General features: G+C 41.6%; 1 protein-coding gene and 1 long non-coding RNA gene across 5 annotated transcripts in view; one reads left to right on the forward strand and one right to left on the reverse strand.

Annotated features, from left to right (window-relative positions):
- Positions 1–5431: 5431 nt before the first annotated feature.
- LOC118019359 lies at positions 5432–11865 on the reverse strand. Its single transcript, XR_004681667.1, has 4 exons — positions 11669–11865; positions 9392–9503; positions 8848–8972; positions 5432–5845 (listed from the first exon to the last, which is right to left on the reverse strand). It is a non-coding gene; the product is annotated as an uncharacterized LOC118019359 (long non-coding RNA).
- A 106-nt stretch (positions 11866–11971) lies between these two features.
- MYSM1 (Myb like, SWIRM and MPN domains 1) overlaps positions 11972–19901 on the forward strand; it is a 36639-nt gene continuing 28709 nt past the window's right edge. For all 4 annotated transcript variants that reach the window (XM_035018452.1, XM_035018453.1, XM_035018454.1 and 1 more), the window contains exons 1-3: positions 11972–12061; positions 16754–16829; positions 18354–18424. In XM_035018452.1, coding sequence (XP_034874343.1) covers positions 11979–12061; positions 16754–16829; positions 18354–18424 — 230 coding nt within the window. In that variant the 5' untranslated portion in view covers positions 11972–11978. The remainder of the gene's footprint in view (positions 12062–16753; positions 16830–18353; positions 18425–19901) is intronic.

Below are 19901 nucleotides of genomic sequence, written 5' to 3' on the forward strand. Positions count from 1 at the left end.
TCTTAAAAAAAAAAAAAAGAACTGGGTTTGACTCCATCTTTTCATTCAATCTTATATACAAAGAATATTTATGGAGTATCTAGTAGATACCAGGTACTGTTCTAGGTGTTGGGACGTATCGGTTAAGAAGAAAAAAGATAGAAATTCTTGCCTTCATGGAGTTGTCATTCTAGCAAAGGAAGATACACAAAGACCAGTAAAGATAGTAAACAAGGAAGGTATACTGTATAATAGACAATGTAGAGCAAGATAAGGCAGATTGGTACTGTAGAGAGAGGGAAGGGGTATGAAATTTTAAATGGAATAGCCTTCAATGAGAAGGTATTGTTCAAGCAAAGATTGGGAGGTGAGGAAGCAAGCCATGTGAATATCTGAGCTGGTGGGCCATCCAGGCTGAGGGAATGGCTAGTAAAAAAGCCCCACGCAAGAGTGTGTCTGCCATCTGCAGGACCAGCAAAAGAGCAAGAGTGACTGGCGTGGGTGAGGGAAGAGAGGAAGAGGTCACAGGGAGCAGGAGGCCCATCCTAGAGAGCCTCATGGGCCATTGGAAAAAATCTGACTTCTAAAAGAATCATTCTGTGTTGAGTGAAGATTTCAAGGGAGGGCAGGAGTAGAAGGAGGGACCAGTTAAACAGCTACTGCAGTCCTCCAAAGGAGATTAATGGTGACTTGGACCATAGTGAAAGCAGTGAAATGGTGAGAAGGGGTAGAATCTGGACACATTTGACAGACTGGATGTGGGGTATGACAGATGCCTGGGATAAAGACTTCATTTTCCAGTCTCTCCCGATGGTAGGTAGAGTCATCTAATTCTAAGTTTTGGCTCTTGGGACATAAGCAAAAGGAGGTGGACAACTTCTTAAAGGAAGGGGCATACCCTCCGCTTTGCCTCTTACCTCTCCTTGCTGGCGACAGTCAGCTGTAATACTGGTAGCCATCTTGCACGTTGCCATCTTGGATCCCCCCAAGGGAGCCAGGGAGTGACCCAGGGAGGAGCTTTCATAGCAGTCCCAGTCTGCCCATGCGTGGCTTCTTGTGACATGAGAAAGGAAGACACTGCTGCATATCTGAGCCCTTTTACTTTAAATCTCTGCACAAGAGGTCAATGTCCACCACACCTAAGAGCATGGATGTGTGATCTTTATCTCACACGTGTCAACAGGACTTTATCTTGCACATGAAAGTCTAGGCCAACCCAAGGGAAATATTGTAATGGCAGAAATTAAACCTTTTAGAAGTTACAAAAAGGAAGTTGGAAGTGTGAATACCTTACTTCTCATAATGAACTATGTCATTCACAAAATGTTTTTTTTTTTATTTGAATAATAGTTGACATACGATGTTATATTCATCTCAGGTTTACAACATAGTGGTGTGACAATTCTATGCCTTCACAAAATACTTTTAACTACACTACTTTTTTTAATTCTTGAAACAACACTGTGAGTAGAGTATTATTCTCCACTTTATTGTGATCACCCAGTGGGTAGGGACTGTGTTTTAATCATTTTTGTATCCACATCCTCTGTGTCTTCAGTCCAGGGTCTAACATCCAAATGTGTTTAGTAGATATCTGATTAATAAATACATTTGCAGGGCACCTGGGTGGCTCAGTCAGTTGAGTGTCTGCCTTCGGCTCAGGTCATGATCCCTGGGTCCTGGGATCGAGTCCCGCATCCCACTCCCTGCTAAGTGGGGTGTCTGCTTCACCCTCTCCCTCTGCTGCTCCCCCTGCTTGTGCTCTGTCTCTCTCTCTCTCTGTCTCAAATAAATAAATAAAATCCTTTTAAAAATTAAAAAAATAGGGGCGCCGGGACAGTCGTTAAGCATCTGCCTTCAGCTCAGGTCATGATCCTAGGGTCCTGGGATCGAGGCTGGCATCGGGCTCCCTGCTGGGCTGGAAGCCTGCTTCTCCCTCCCCCACTTCCCCTGCTTGTTTTCCCTATCTCGCTGTGTCTCTATCTGTCAAATAAATAAATAAAATCTTTAAAAAAAAAATTAAAAAATAAATGCATTTGCAAATGCTTGGATATGAGAAAAATATGGTTCCCCTATTTTCAAGATATTCAAGAACATACCAAGATGTTAAGTGACTTGCTCCAGGTCATAAGAGATAAAGTCAGAAAGCTATGTCCTCTGAGGTGACACTTTGCTTCCAGATTTTACCCAAAGAAGAAAGGGGGCAGGAGCAAGATGGAGAAAGGGGATTGAGAGCTGAGGGAAAATAGAGAAAGGGAGAAGATGGGGTATAAGCAGAGACCTTACCCATTGACGGGGACATATTGCCTGAAGGGAAGGAAACAAAGGAACTAAGGATTTCCTCACTTGGATTCCTGGGGTGGCACCCAGCGATATGCTAAAGGCACATCAAAAGCTGGCCTCTCAGCTCTCTGAACCCCAGAGCTGCTCTGAGTCACTTTCCCGCTGGCAGATTCTGGACACAGATACTCTCTCTGGGTGATGGATCCTTCTACAAGTAAAGATCGTTTAAGAAAACCAGACCCACTAGCTGCTTATGTTTGCTGGGAATAGAAACGAGTATGCCTTTTTCCGTTAAATCCTTCTTGTGTGATTTAAACCCTTCCTGCTTGCACAACCTGCAAGGGAATTATTAGACCCCAAATTATTTTTTTAATCATTCTGCAGCTTTAAAGTTTGCCTGCCTTACTCATTTAGTGAGGAGGATGTGGGCAGGGCCGCATGATGTAAAGTAAGCAACAGGACCATGATATTCATCTCAGGCTGCAACCGACAGCACAGAATCTTGATGACCAGAAATCACAGAGCCCTCCTCCCTGGGCCGGTGGCCAAGGCTGGTCCCTGCTGGTCTTAGGCACACCTCGAAGGCAGGCTAGTGCCCATTTGAAGGAGGAGGTGTTTTGAACACAGACCTACAGCAGATGCTAGGGTCAAAACCAGTCCAGTGTGTATGGAGTGCGCGATAACCTCGACCAGCTGTAGCCTGAGGTAGCAAGATTTGTTAAGTACCTACCACATGCCAGACTCTGGCGAGGCGGGTCACTTCCTTTATCTTTATTTCATTTTGTTTCAGATCATTTCATCCATCCAGCAGCCCTCTGAGGTAGGGATCTTTACCCACCATTACAGATGGCGAAACGGGGACCCGGTAACAAGTACCTTTCAGATGCACCACGCTAGTAAATGCAAAGCTGCAATTTCCTCCTGTTCACTTTCTAACTCCACCGTTCACTGTCTACTCCAGCAAACATCACCTCTGCCATTCAGAGAATCCACCTAAACTCTTCAGTGAGCAGACAAAGGAGAAATAAAGACAAAATCCCTGTGGAGGGGAGCACAGGGTGGGTGTGCATCTCTCTGTACTCTCCTGGGAAGCACCTCAGTGACTCTGGGCTGCCTTCCTGAGGCCCCACAGCCAGAATGGGAAGATGTAGACCACAGGGGACCATGGGGAAGACAGCCCCTGCTCTGGGGCTAATGAGGTGTAACCACTGCACCCCAGGCACTGGAGCCATCCAAGGTCTCTGAAACCTTTTATGGCAGGTCCACTAAGCCTGCAAATCCTAGTGGCCATAGTATATTTTCAAAGGCTTAACCAGCTCAGTAAGAAGAATGCCCTGGAATCTTCACTAATTCAGTGAGGTCTGTTTCCAAGACGTGGGGGTTAGAGTCCAAGAATCTTACTGAGTATCATCTGGGCTGCTTAACAGAGGAAAATCACAGCAAGTTCAAGGTGTTGGTGACTGTGATGGAAATGGGCTCTAGTGAGCATGAAATTAAATCAAATAAAAGCATGGAAAACCTTGAAAAACCCCTTCCTGTCTTAAATGAAAACCACAGCAAATGTATATGAATAATTCCTTGATGTCCAGTTTTTTTCTAACAAAGTAAATCTTTTCAAAGTGTTAGAAGAGTTAGGGACAGCATGTGGCCTTTCAAACACACCCTTACATGTAAATAATTAATGCAATATCTGTACTGTCAAAATTATTTTACCACCACGTTTAACTAAACAATTTTTTTAAAAAGGTCCTTGGTTTTCTTATGAATGTGATAGAAAATAATCCATGGCATGGAAACACACATAGATGAAACACATTGTGGAAAATCACACACGATAAGTTCTCCAGTCAGTATGAACAAAACGACGGTAATATGATATTTTTGTTGATACTTAACTATAGTGGGTCTATTTCATGATACTTTGCAGGGTTCTGAAATGGATGATGAAATTCTTATCCCATGAAATATCCTATGTCAAAGCGGGTGAAGATACATAGAAATCTGTTCAGTTTAATTCAACAAACATTAGCTGAACACATTATCAACCATACATGTACCAGGAACTCTATCAAGTATTAGAAAGAGTCAAAGTTGAACTATTTCCCACTCCCCCTACTCCAGAGCTGTTGCGGGGGGCCGGTGGGGGGGAGATGAAATTGCAGGCATCAATTTCAAGTGATATATTTTCTCAAAGCTCTGAAAACAGGATGCATCTTACAATCAACAACATGTCAAAATGTAATTGGCAGCACTTTTTCTTTTTTAATGGCACATAAAATAATGGAATAACTTACTATCCATGTAAATGAAGTTTAGATTCAATGAACTATGGTAATTATTGTGTAAGACAGAACATAGTGCTAAAACAAAGAGGTCCAAAATTTCCTTTCAAACCTAAACATACCATCCCTTCAGAACTTAAGTCCTTAATGGGTAATGGTAAATAAGGTAGGAATGATTACACAAAAGCACTTACAAATTATTTTGTTCATAATAATAAAACACTGAAAATGCACTGCTATTTTATATAACTTTAATTAATAGTAATGGATATTATATAGTTCATTTCTATTTACTTTGCTTCCTCTCTTCTGGTCACTATAAATTTTGTTTTACATACCTGCTGATAATATGCACACTAAGAGCAGTTTTGTTTTCCAGAATTTGGTCTTTCACCCAAATATTCAATTTCGTCTTGAGTGCATGGCTCACAGTTACTACTCAGTCCATGGGACATTGATTTCCCAGAAATGAGAACAATGTGAATGCTTTTTTTTTTAATAGCATTTTATTTTATTTTTAAGTAGGCTTCGTGCCCAATGTGGGGCTTGAATTCATGATCCTGAGATCAAGAGTTGCATGCTTTACTGGCTGAGCCAGCCAGGTGCCCCTAAAACAATGTCAATGTTTATGATGAGAAACAAACAACAAACAAAACTTTGGGGGAAGATTTTTTCAATATTTTCAGCTTAGTGTATCTGACAGGTATTTCTCAACGAACAAACCTTCCCACTAGTTTTCTCCTCCTCATATCGTCCATATATCCTATGCTTCAGCCACAGAAGGTCGCTGCAAATCCCCAGCCCTGCCTTATGCTGTCCATGCCTCATTGTCTTTGCTGCTGCGTTTTTTTTTTTTTTTTTTTTGGCCTGGAATGCACTTTCCCTCTCTCTACACTTGGAAAGGTCTCGTTCAACTTTCAAAACCCAAGTCTAACCTCACTGTCTTATCTTAGGCTTCCCCAGGGAAGAAGGGTCTGAGACCAGGGCTTCAGACACTAATTTATTTGGGAAGTAGTCCCAAGGATTATGAAGGAGGAATGGAAAGAGCATGCCAGTAAAGGAGGGAAAGTCAATTCAAGAGTAAGTTATTGCTTTATTCCATTCTGTGAACAAAGGGGCTCCATGCTACAGGAATTTGCTCCCCATTGGTCATCCATTGTCTTGTGGGGTGTTAACACCCTTGCTTTCCCAGATTGTGCACGAATGCACTTTCTGCTGCAGAAAGTAGGAGACGTGTGGTGCTGTCAGGTTACACCTGCGTGAAGCTGGTTGCCATGGCAATCACTGGAGCAAAAGGTGACCTAGAGAGGATGAAAGGCAGAGCATAGAGGGGCACAGAATTAGCCTTGCCCCATCAGTCCTCCATGGTGCCAGGCACAGACCTCTGCTTCACGGCCTTTGTTCTGTTGCTTCTAATGATCCATTTATATATTGAGTATGAATTTCTTTTTTTTTTTAAGATTTTATTTTATTTGACAGAGAAAGACAAAGCGAGAGAAGGAACACAAGCAGGGGGAGTGGGAGAGGGAGAAGCAGGCTCCCGACTGAGCAGGGAGCCCGATGCGAAGCTCGATCCCAGGACCCTGGGATCATGACCCGAGCTGAAGGCAGACACTTAATGACTGAACCACCCAGGCGCCCCTTGAGTATGAATTCCTTATCAGTGGTGACAAGATCTTGTTCACATCAGAGGCTACTGAACCCAGCAGAGTCAACAGCAAGCAGCATATGGACTTAGGACCCCTCAATGTGGCAAAAACACACGTTTTAAATGAATGGGAAATGTTATGGCAGCCAGTCTATTTCTCAAGTAGTCGATATGACTGTTCAAATGAGAAGTTAGGATGCAGTGTGAAAAAAGGAGAAATATGTCAGGTGAATTCAACACAAAAACCAGAGTAGACAAAGATGTACTCATCCACCATACTGGGGAAAAGGAATTATTTTAACAAAAGTATCAGTTCTCTTTTGTGGGATTTTTTTCCTCAGGAAACCTGACAAAAAGAAACATCATATGGGTCATGTTATCAACCACTCGGTATATAATCCTAAATAAGTTTCAGTGAACTCGTATTGCTAATATCTACCTTTAATCTCAACGGATTCCCGGCAATGACTCCCTGATTCACTCAGAATGAAAACTAAAGTCCTTACAATGACACCTCAAGCTCTACAAACTGTGGTCCTGTTACCTGTCTGGCCTCCTCCCCTCCTGCTCTCCCTCTGCTCACCTTCCTCCACCGTGCTGGCCACCAACAGACACACTCCCACCCAGAGCCTTTACACTGGCTGTTTCTTCCACCTGAACACTTTCTCCTGACATCAGCTTGGCAACTCCCTCAGCTTGGCAAGACTCTGCTCAAATGCCACCTTCCCAACAAGTCCTATGCTGAGCCCCCTTTTTAAAACCTGCACCCCTCCACCACGCTGAACTCTCGGGATCCATATCCTGCTCTATAGTAGGTACTCAGTAAACACTTATTGAACTGAACGAAATGTCTTGAAGCTTTGAGATAATATGCTTCCTAATATAGAGGACATATTGTTCATCCAAACATTGGTTAAGGCATCTACTACGTGCTAGATGTGGATAACATGGACATGATCCCTGTCCTCAAGGAGGTCCCAGGCTAGTGTGGAGGCAATTACCGGCCAGTGTTGGGCTCTCTGACATAAGCATGCACTGTGGCTCTAGGGTCGCAGAGAAGGGGGTTTGTGCGAATGGGCAGGAAGATAAGCAAGGGCACAATGCTGAAGCTGACTTTTCACATAGAAAGGGAGCTACCTAGACAACAAAGGGAAGGACACTGGGCAGGATTTTGTGCATACATACTCGATCATGTGTGAGCTCTAGAACTGAGAGTCAGCGCAGGTTTACATTTCGTCTTACACAGCCCTTCAGAATCAATACAGACTGAATTTTTCCCTCAAGTTGGAGACTTGTCTTCTGCCTCCCCTGAATCCCCTCCAAAACAATAAAGAGGCAGGCAAAAAAACATCATACATCTCTCCTTCACTAATGAGAAGGGACTTTGGGACTCTATTTAGGTTTGTAATTGTTCCTTTCTCTATTGGGTTGTGTATTTTTTGTCAGGATCATAATGCAACTGTTATATACATGTGTGTATATTTATATTTATATTTATATAGTTATCATTTAAAATATCCATTGATTATGTGTTTATAAAGTAAGTTTTCTATACTCAATTAAAAAAAAACTGGCTTTATTTTTTTCTAGTTGATCCACTCATTCCTTCGACGAACAATTATTTTTTTTTAATAAATTTTTTTTTAAGATTTTATTTATTTATTTGAGACAGAATGAGAGAGAGAGAGCGAGAGCACATGAGGGGGGGAGGGTCAGAGGAAGAAGCAGGCTCGCTGCCGAGCAGGGAGCCCGATGTGGGACTCGATCCAGGGACTCCAGGATCATGACCTGAGCCGAAGGCAGTCACTTAACCAACTGAGCCACCCAGGCGCCCTCGACGAACAATTATTAAGTGATTATAATGTACCAGGCATTGTAGCTAGATGCTGTGGATACACAGAGGAACAGAAACACATTCCCTGCCCTGAAGAAGACTTCAGTAGTGCCGTAGGCAGAACTGTGAAAAACTAAGAACATGGAAGTGTTACATGTAGTAGGAGAGAAGGATTTAGGGCAATAGTCCCGAACTGCAGGTCAGATGTAGCCCACATAATTGTGTGTTCGGTTCAACAGTGTTTGTTTGTTTTTTTAAAGATTTTATTTATTCATTCATGAGAGACAGAGAGAGAGAGAGACGCAGAGGGAGAAGCAAGCTTCCCGCGGAGCGGGGAGCCTGATGCGGGACTCGATCCCAGGACCCTGGGATCATGACTTGAGCCAAGGCAGACGCTTAACCATCTGAGCCACCCAGGTGCCCTCAACAGTGTTTTTTAAAACTTTGAATGGTTTTTTACAAATTAATCCTGATTTCTGGCTTGTCTTAAAAGAAAAATCAAAAGACCTGGCCACTCTGAGCCTGAGATCCAAAATGGCAACAGTTGACCACAGCTGAGTCAGAACCAGCCCTTTCAGAGGGAACAAGAGGAGGGGAAAGGAGCACGGAAGGCAGAGCGCCTCTGAACGTGGAGGGGCCTGGAACATGGGAAGTGTTGCACATTCCAAGCACAAGGAATATTTTATTTATGGCCCATACTTCACTAAGCAGCCAACCATATACAAACCCATGCAAACGTCGACAATTCCATCCCCGTTTTGCCCGTGACAGTGTTCAGAAATGTCTGCGACATGAACAAGAACATGATCAAAGAATTTTACCTCTGGAGGAGATTATTTCATAGGTCATTTTCCAAGTGAAGAAGCGGCCATCTACAGGGGTTGAGTAATGTGCCTGGTGCAGTGCTAACAGGAGCCCGTAGCTGTTAATGGATTATACTAAAGGCCTGGGGGAACAGAGAGAAATGGCAACATAGAACAGTACAACGGGGCATCTGTTGTTTTCCTCACCCAGCATCCATTCTTCCTCCCTCTGGAAACAGTACCCTTATTTTGCTCTGGGGAGCCATCACACCTCCATCTTCCACGTGGTGCTGGTGGAACTGAGTCCACCTGGCTTCTTGAATGGCATGTGACCCAAGCCTGGCCACCAACACCCATCCTCCTGGAGCTCTTGAGAAAGAGGCCTAATCCTTCCACTGGGGGTTGCCGAGAAGCAATGCAATTCTGAATGATGCTATTAGAACCTAAGCTAAGACAGCATGATGTAAGGAAAACAACGATCAGCTACAGTTCCTTGGGTAAATCGCTTAACTGTTCTGAACCTCAGTTACCACATCTGTAAGTGAAAATAACAATCCCTTACCTCAAAGGGCTGTAAAGAAATAGTCTGTAAAATGCCTGGCACACAGTAGGAGCTCATTAATGTTGGCATCTTTTCTTTCCCTTCCGCATAATGTCAGATGGATGTAGCATTACTGTAATTAAAATGTAAGAAGTGCATTGGCAGACATTCCTTACAACATATTGAGAACAGCTTTTTCAGTAGCTACTTTATGTGATTTCAGGGAACTGGGGAGGGAAAATAAAATAAAATGCAGCTTGTTCTCCTGGAACAATTCAAGCCACAGCCAAGGCGTGCCAAGTGTAGCCCCTAAGTCTATGTCTGCATTCATCTATTATCTCACCTCTGCATAGATAAAAGTGGTTTTCCTCCCCACTCGCTGGCCATTTTATTTTTAAAATGGGAACTCTTGAATCCCCGGCAATCATTTAGCTGACAGTTTGGATCATAATGTAACAATAACATTAGTGAGCAGTTGTGTGACAGTTCCTGCTTTTAAAGCACTTTACAAATCTGAGCTAATTAGCATGAACGCTAACATGCCAGCTTTTTATGGATTAATATTGCAATTATACTTTGCTTTTTCAATAAAAATGCAGTGATCTTTTTTCACCAGAAATAGGGAGAAATGAAATGAATAAACTGCCTCTCCAGTGGATTCATACACAGTGCAGTTAAAATGTGAGTCAGACACTTTCTTGACTGAATGTTCCTCTATCAACATTCGTGAGGATTTACAGGTATGGCACCTCTTGCAAATTCTGTTTTAGGATCAATGAAGGAAATAAAGTGTATTAATGGGGGACCGAGAAGGAATTTGTAAACCCAAGATAAGTTTCCAACCTTTGAAATACACTTTCTACTTATTTCTAGATTTAAGCACCTCAAAAAAATCAGAAAATTATCTGATTATGATTTACTCTTACACCAAATGAGAAAAATACCAATTCATGTAGTATTGCGAAAGACCCTATTCCTTTTGTTGTGAATTAAAATATAATAGAGTAAGTATAGAGGAATAAAGACTTGGGTTGGAATTGCACTTCTAGTACTCAGCTATCTAACTGTAACTTTCTGAATTTTGGTTTCCTTACCTCTAAAATGTGGGATGGGGTGGGTTGCTAATACTTACCTTGCATGATTCTTGGGAGGTCCAAAAGGGATTCTACCTTATATAATATCCAGGATATGACAGGTGCTCATATTAGCCCTGACCCATCCTCTCTGTTTGTAATTCATCTTCCTCCCTTTCTGCTCTAAAATTATTCTGACATTCATTCAGTTTGTTTATGGTAAGCAGAGCACCATCATGAATTAAAATTTTTGTTAGGTATTATAAATAACTAAATTTAAAGGGACTAGGAATTTATGAAAGTTCATTTTGGTGGGAAAAATCTAAACATATGATCACTTGAAAACTCCTTTGAACATACTATGAGTCTACGGCCATACCACCCTGAACGCACTTGATCTCGTCTGAACATACTATGAAATTGTATAGATATCTCAGTTAAATTTCGTCATTTTGTCCTCTGTTCTTTGTATAATTTAGCAAAAAGTCATGTGAGGAGGTATAACACTGGAAAGGCTGCCTGAGACAGAAGCCTGTATGAGCACACTTAAATTGTTTCATTCATTCATCAGTTCAATATTTATTGAGCACCTCTGACGTGTCAGACACCATGCTGAATGTTGCTGGAATGAGGACTAGTATAAGGACTACCAGACAGAGCCTTTGTCCTTAAAGAATTCACAGTCTCACGGTGGAGGCAGACAAGTGAATGAACAGTTGCAATAATGTGAGCAATAAATGCTAGCATATGCTACTCAAGGCCAATATCTAATTTCTTGAGAAGTCATAAATTCTTTGAGAGAAATGGTGTTTATCCTGCCAACATGATTTGTAGAGGGTGAGCACTCAGTACGGGCAAAAGACCCAGATTCTGGTCCCAGTTCTTTGACTAGCTATATATCCTTTGATAGTCATTTCAGTTTTCTGAGCCTCAGTTTCCTCATCTGTAAAGTGTGACTGATGATAACAGTCCTCACTGGGTTATTGTAAAGATCAAAGGTCATGAGAGTGAATTTTTAATTAATTGCAAAGATCTCCTGAAGTAAGTCACATACTTAAATGTTTTTTGAATTTTAAAATAGAAGGTGTTTAGTACTTCACATAATCGCTGAATGATCCTTTTCCTTCCTTAAAACATGAAGGAAGGAAGGAAGGAAGAGAGAAAGAAAGAAAAAGAAAAGAAAGAAAAGAAAGCAAAGAAAGAAAGAGAAAAGAAAACCAGCCACCTTTCAGTCCAAAGCAGGTCTGGCTTTGATCTTTTCAGCACTCCAGGTAGATATTTACCATTATCCCCCTTTTATCAATGAGAGAAGTGAAGAGCCAAGAATCTGTCCAAGAGCACGATCTCGTCAAAGCCCAAGCCCGGGAAACTTCCCAAGGTCTTTACCAAGCCTCAGAAGACCGCGGTGATCTTTTCTCGGAAAGCCCCGCCTCCCCCTCGCGGAAGGGGCTGTACTAGGCTTCAACTCCGCCCCGTGACTCATGCGACCCCGCCCCCAAGTCTTCCACCTCTCGCGGGATCTCTCGGGAGGACGGATGGGATTAGGTCCCATCATGGCGGCTGAAGAAGCGGATGTGGATATCGAAGGGGACGTGGTGCCAGCCGCCGCACAGCCAGGGTGAGGCGTAGAGACCGAGTCTCACAGGGATGGGGAGGAGTGCGGGTGCGAGGAAAGTACCTTGGAAAGGCTGCGGGTTCAGCAAGGAACAGGGGAGAGGCAGCACATCCGCTGGGCCAGGGTCTCCTGGTGGCCGGGGAGGTGCCGCGCCCATCCTGTTGTAAGCTACTCCCGAGCCCAGGGGGCGTAGGTACCCGAGGCTGGTGTCGGATGGCTGTTTCACCTTTTACCAGGATGTTCTGAGAGCGCCGACTTCGCCGAGCACATTGCACTCTATCCAACAATTAGATTCCTTCTTCGATAATCTCAACCCCAGAATCCCCCTCCCCTTTGCCCCCTCCGGACAGTAACTGGAGCAAGAGCGGCCTCTGAACGGACCTGAGCTCAGGGATCCTTGTTCCATCGCTTGTAAGCCGTGTGACCTTGGGCGTGTCGTTTCATCCCTACTGACAGGTTTCTTATTCCACATGGGGTTAGTTGTGAAAAACTTCCTGAGAGTCAGCTTGACTTAAAGGAGAGGGACAGGACTTTAGAGTTGGACAGCTCTGGGTTCTCCAGCATTGGCCGGCCTTGTCCGTTACTAGCAGTGTGACCTTGGATCAGACAGGTAATTTACCTGAGCTTCAGACCGCTCATAGAAAACTGACAGTCATGGTTATTGTGAACATCAAATGAAGTAATTATGGGATGTGCTATAGCATACAGTAGGAGCTAGGTAAATGTTCTGTTTTTCACCATCTCCTTACCCTCGTGGAGATTATTGTGAAGACCTAGTGAGGGGTCACAGTTTATTTAATACAGATTCCTGCAGAACAGGCCAGTGTGGTTTCAGGCAGCATCCTCCAGTTTGAGAGATCTAGCCCTTTGACTGCTTGCTTTCCAAATAAGAAATTGATACCTACTATTTTTAAAATGTGCTTCCCCAGTCACCTTTTAGAATTGGAAGAGGCCTAGACTGGTCAGGAATCAAAAGACCTTAGTTCTAAACTTAGCCAGTTATGGTGCTTATAAATATGAACAACCTCTTTAGAAGTCTGTTAGGTTGAATGAACCATGTGGAATTGCCCATCTTAGACCATTTTTAACTTACAAAATGGCAATTTCATACAGTCCAACCTAATGTTAGGGACTCTGTAAATTATGGAGAACAGTACCCACCCTGCCCTGAGGGATTAAGATAGTGGGTTTAAAGTTCTACTGAACTCTAAAGCACTATAAAAATGTGAGGAGTAATTAAATTCATTTAGTCGTTCTCTCCCAGACCTTTAGACAAAGCAGTCCAAAGCTATACAGATGAGTAGGGAACTTTTATTAACAATCGTTGTTCACATTTGTGTAGATCAAGTTACCAAGTTAATCTTGACTAAGTGCTCTTACATGCATGATTTAATTTACTTTTCACAATAAGTCTATGTGTTAAGTAGGCAGGGATGCTTACCTGGAGTCCAGAGAGAAGTGAGTTGGCTTTGGAAACACAGAAGATCATCTGCGAGCATTGGCTCTGCCCCTTTTCCATAGGTTCTTCTTTATTTTTCTGATCGTGTTTAATTTTTTTTTTTTGCCTTCTCTTTTTCTTTCCTTTCTCTTACTATTGTACTCAAGCCTTAGGTCTACAGGTGATACCTATGATCATCTAACACTCATGCAAGCTGGATTACAAAGGTTATTGGTTCCTGATGGTCAGAGCCTTTGCCTTACCCAACTCCAAGGAGCATCATTAACATTATATTCTGGTGAATGGTGCCCCCTGAAGTGTGTGTAGGTAGAGCTAATGATAACATCTGTGGAAACGTTGAGGATTAACTGAAAGCACACTTTTAAGTACTTGCTAAGTTCTAGGTACCAAAGTTAGAAGGTGGCATTGAAACTTTGGTTTCCCTTTCACTTCTACCTTTCCTCCTCATCTTCCTTTTCTCCTGCTTGTCCTTTAAATCCGTGTTCCAAGGGGTTTGTCATAAGACTTCTAACTAACCACACAGTCCCTGGTTATACCATCTCTCAAGATTTAAATTTCTATCTGTTAGGCTGGATCATATACAATTTTGCCAATGTTCAACCATTTTGACCATAAGAAAAATGGCAGTTTCCTAAAATTCCACCTAATACATACTGATGTTTTCCATATCTTTCACCAACCCAAATCTCTCTCCTGAGCTTTAGATCCATTTATCTAATTCTCTGAATCTGTCTGTTCTTGGATGTTCCACAAGCACCTCAGTCTCAGCTTATAAACTTCCCACCACACCTGCCATCTGCCTTCAAGTTCCCTAGTTCAATAGATGGCACCATCCACCCAGTAACTCAGGGCACAGATAGAGACTTTATCCCTTTTCCTTACCTCTCTCCTTCCACCCCTTCTATAAGTTGCTAAAGGTCTATTGATTCTAAGTATCCTCTCAAATGTATTCACTTCTTCCTGTTTACACTGCTTGTTCCCTGGGTCTAAGTTACTGTCACCTCTCTAGTATTTATATAATCACTTCCTCTTAACTGCTCCTTATCTCTTTGGCCCCCTTCTATTCTTTACTGAAGTTAGACCAGCCTTTCTTACATCCAAATCTCATCATGTTATTCCCTTCAATCCCCGATTTGCTTTATGAGAAAATCCTCATTCCTCCTACAGACCTGGATGATCCATGTCCCACCTACCTTGTTCATTTAATCATTAAACAAATGTTGATGAGCACCTTTTCTGTGCCAAGGCCTGGGTATATAGCAGTTATCAAACTAACTCCTTGCTCTCATAGAACTAACATTCTTATTGCGTAAGACACAGTAAAACTTACAATGGGCCAGATGGGGGTAAGTGGAAAAAGATAAAGAAGGGAAAGTGGATGGCATGTTAGCTTTATCTTGGAAAAGTGGCTCTGAAACTACAGGACTTCAGAGGTCAGCATGGATATAGTGGAAGGACTGGATTTGAAAAGTGAGGAAGCCACAGAATTGGCAACCAATTGAATGTACATTGTGAGGAAAATAAGGGCAGGCCCACATTTCTGGCTTGGGCAGCTAGGGGGATGCATATCCTTTGTCTGAGATGGGGAACAATGGAAGAATAGCAGATTTGAGAGGAATTTCTCAGCTAAGGTTTAAACATGTTAATTTATGCCGCCTGTGGAGATTCAGGTAGGTGTCCAGATGCATACACCAGAGGTGTGGAAGTTGCTAATCCTTATTGAGGAACACTATAAAAAGACATTAAACCCGAAGTGAGAGGCGCCCAGGTGGCTCAGTCAGTTAAGTGTCTGCCTTCTGCTTAGGTCATGATCTTGGGGTCCTGGAATCAAGACCCATGTCGGGCTCTCTGCTCAGCAGGGAGTCAGCCTCTCCCTCTCCGTCTGTGTTCCCACCCCCACTCAAGTAAATAAATAAAATCTTAAAACAAAACAAAACAAAACATACCTGAAGTGGTACTAGTCCCCCTCTGCACTCTTGGCAGACCTCTCCATAAGCAAAGGTTTCCTTCTGCCTATGCAAGTCTCAGAATCCTTTATTTAGCATTCCTGGCAGCCTCTACCAAATCAGAGTTAACACATGAATTAAAAGCTTTTTGCCATCAGCAGCTGAGAGAAATTACTGCTTTTAGTTTATTGTAGATAGTCCACAATTTATTATAACCACTGTAGAACTAATTGAAGATTCAAAAGTATAAATCTTTTTGCAGTCTAAGAGGTACAAAATTCTTACCACTAGACTAGGTCTGGGAAAAGTCAGTAATTTTCTAGGAAACTTTATAACTTCAAGATATAAAAAAGCAAATATTGAATTTAACTATATCATTAATTCAGCCTTCCAAAACTTAACTGTTCAGCTTTTTTATGTGAGTAGTGAGCAGCGTGACTTTAGAGAGTTTTTATTAGTTCAGTGAAAAGAATGAGAATTAACAAAGTTTAATCCCCCATGGACATAGAAAGGCCCCAAATAACCCAAGTTAATTTTTTTATTAGACAAATTGTTATTAAAACATCAGATTTTCTTTTTACTTTACTGTCGAGTATTTTCCAATTTGACTCTTCGATCTATTTTTTTTTTTTTTCATTTTGAGGGCATTGCTGTTATTGATGGCTTTTATGCTTTAGATATAACTAAAAGAATTGATTATAAAGTGGAATTCCTATATACATATGGATGCTCATCAAAAAAGCTCTGGGGGCGCCTGGGTGGCTCAGTTGGTTAAGCGACTGCCTTCGGCTCAGGTCATGATCCTGGAGTCCCGGGATGGAGTCCCACATCGGGCTCCCTGCTCGGCAGGGAGTCTGCTCCTCCCTCTGACCCTCCCCCCTCTCATGTGCTCTCCCTCTCATTCTCTCTCAAATAAATAAATAAAAATCTTTATAAAAAATAAAAAAAAAAAGCTCTGAAGTGTTGGTTCATGGCTGTAGAGCATGTGTGGTTGCTGCTTTGGGGTACTTTTTTCCTCATGAAGTTATTTATTCTTGGGGAACAAAAGAAGTGAACAGACTGGCTGGTTGCAGTTGAGATCGGGTGAGCTAAAAAGGGTGGCTTAAAGCTACTCTATATTCCATAGGTTAAAGAAATAGAGTAGGCATTTCTGCAATGTTAAGTCTGTTAAGGGAAGAAGGAAATGAAACATTTGCTTAACATCCATACCCTGCCAGTTCCTGTGTTGTGTGAATGCTATTTATTAATTGGTATAATACCACTTTTTACCCATTTTCTTAATTATTACAGAAGTGATGAAAATACAGCATCTGTTTTACAAGATCACTATCTTGATTCATCGTGGAGAACTGAGAATGGTCTTATTGTAAGTATTTTATGAAAATAATCAGGTGCATAAGCTATTACTTATTGCCTGGAGTACCTCTTTTTTACTTGGTGCTAGTTCTCAGCAGTTACAGAGGTAATATACTGGAAACATTTTTCTTACTTTAAAAATAAAAGAAACTTATTTCTTTTGACTTTGAAATGGTCTGTTGGGAAACAGCTTTGGAGCCAGCTAGATTTAGGTACAAATCCTTGCTCTACGACTTATCAGATTTGTGAACCTTTGTTTCTTCATCTAAAAGACGGGGATCATTGCAGGGTTCATTTCTTTCATTTAGTGATTATTTATTGAATTCTTACTGTGCGTCAGATGCTGGACCCAGGTTTGGGGGATACAGCTACAATCGAGACAGACATAGGCTTGCTCTCAAGTTGCTTATATGCTAAAAGGGAATCAGGTAGACAAATTAAGTATAGACCATGAAGAACCCAAGATGCTGGCTCAGAGTAACAGGGTGGGGAACCTATTTTAGATAAAGTTGTCATTGAGGGAAATAGAAGGTGACAGTTCAGTTGAAAAGTAATAGAGAGGAGTAGATATGTGAAAAGCTGAGGAAAAACATTCTAGGCAGAAGGAATAGCAGCACAAAGGCTCTGTTTGAAAGCCAGTGTCTAGAATATAGTGGGAAAGTGGGGAGTGGCAGCTGTGACAGGGTTGGAGAGGCAGACCAGAGCTCTGTCATGCTTGTATGAAGCAAGAGCAGAATCAAAGAGTCCAGTTAGGAAACATTTGTGGTAATCTAAGCAAGAGTTGGTGGTAGATTGGCCAGAGGTTTTGGCAGAGATGGATAGATTTTAATTATATTTTGGATGTAGAATTGCTTGGTAGATTGGATATAGGATTGAGAAAAAAGGGAGGAATCCAGATGATTCCTAGGTTTCTAGGTGGAATAACTAGGTGACTCATAATGCTATTTACAAAGGTGGAAGCACAGGGAGAAACAGGTGAAGGTATGTGTTAGTGAGTTTTGAATATGTTAACTTTGAGAAGCCTACTGGATATCCAAGTGGACATGGAGGAGTGGGCAATTGGAAAAAACAGTCTAGATAGAGCTTAGAGAAGACACCTGAGCTGAACATTTTTAAGTTTTGAGAGTTGAAAATGAGTATGATCATTTAAGGAGAGATTGTGGCTTAAAGGGAAAAAGAAGTGTGGTGAGTTTTGGAAATAGGTGAAATATCTAGCAACATGCTTGCTACCTGATAGGTTTCATACATGCTAGCCATTATGACTTTATCGTGGGTAGGAGCCTGAGCCTTGGAATCCAGCAGTCTTGTGTGTCAAGTCTCTCCTCCTCCCCTTGAAACACTTGCGGTGCTATGACTGCATCGGTGAAGCAATAACCCCTGTCCCACAGTGTTATCCTGGCAATCAGATATGTCTGGGCATAGTAAATGGTAGCTTTATTATTCATAATCATTGTATCATGTATTTCATTTGATAAAACATAGAAGATAATTTCAAAAAGCAGTAAATAAAAAAATATACATTCTTTTTTAATAGCCTTGGACTCTGGATAGCACCATCAGTGAAGAGAACAGAGCTGTCATTGAGAAGATGTTGTTGGAAGAAGAGTATCCTTTAATGATTATGAGGAAAGTAAAGATTTCAGGGTGAAAAATCTATTAAGTGCAAGACTTACAAAAGAGATCATTGTTCTAGGGTGCCTGGGTGGCTCAGTTGGTTAAGCGACTGCCTTCAGCTCCGGTCATGATCCTGGAGTCCCGGGATCGAGTCCCTCATCGGGCTCCCTGCTTGGCAGGGAGTCTGCTTCTCCCTCTGACCCTCCTCCCTCTCATGCTGTCTCTTATTCTCTCTCTCTCTCAAATAAATAAATAAAATCTTAAAAAAAAAAGAGATCATTGTTCTTACTAGATGGGCCTTATTTGGCCCCAGACTGCAATTACATAATGTGTTAGCTACCTATGAAAAAAGCAGCATTTTATTCCTCTGTTTCTGTTTTACTGCACAGTCTAAGATCTAACTCAATATGTTTGAGTTTCTTTTTTCAGCCACCTCTATACTGTCTGAATGTTGAGTAGAAATTATAGAATGTTTTGTTTTATTTATTTATTTTTTTTAAAGATTTTATTTATTTATTTGACAGAGACAGCGAGAGCAGGAACACAAGCAGGGGGAGTGGGAGAGGGAGAAGCAGGCTTCCCGCCGAGCAGAGAGCCCGATGCGGGACTCGATCCCAGGACCCCAGGATCATGACCTGAGCCGAAGGCAGACACTTAACGACTGAGCCACCCAGGCGCCCTATAGAATGTTTTAAATCAGTGAGAACCTTTAGTCCATATCCAAGATCATTTAGTCTGAGCCTCCATCTACAGTTATAGAAGCTAAATCCCAGAGATGGTTAATTTACCCAGGGACACAATTTATCCACAGTTTAATCACTAGCTTCTTGTCCTTGTTTCTTTCATCTGTTTGATGATGGCAACTTAACCTCTTTGGGATTCCATTTTCTTGTATATAAAATGAAAGGATTGAACAAAATGATTACTGATTTTATGATTTTTTTAAAGATTATTAGTAATAGTCTAATAAATAGTGGTTTATTTTAGCTCTCTCATCTGTATTTTATGACTCTCTACCTCCTTTTTAAGCCAGAATTTCTCTGTTCCCTTTATTCCCAGTTATTGCTATGTTGATTTCAGAGTGTCTGTGTACCTTTGTCACAGGTTAACTCTTTTTAAAGGCTTTCTTACTCTCTTTCCCCAAACATACAGCTATAGCCTGCTTTTCAATAGAAAAATAGTGCAAGACTCATATATTATTTAAAATTTTCTGGTAGCCACATTTAAAACAGGTGGAATTAATTTTAATAAGATAGTTTATTTAACCCAGTATATTTAAAATAATATTTCAACATTTAATTGATAGACATTATTGAGGTATTTTACATTCTTTGTTTACATGTGGTATTGGCGAATACATTGAACAGTGCAAGTCTCAACTAATGAATACTTAAGTAGTAACGGGTTCACTTCCAGATTTAGAAGCAGAAATAATGAAGTAAGAGCTTTGTGAGCTCTTAGAGGACGG

The sequence above is a fragment of the Mirounga leonina genome, unplaced genomic scaffold, assembly GCF_011800145.1.
Source record: "Mirounga leonina isolate KUSES-001 unplaced genomic scaffold, KU_Mleo_1.0 Mir_173, whole genome shotgun sequence".
NCBI classification, from domain to species: Eukaryota; Metazoa; Chordata; class Mammalia; order Carnivora; family Phocidae; genus Mirounga; species Mirounga leonina.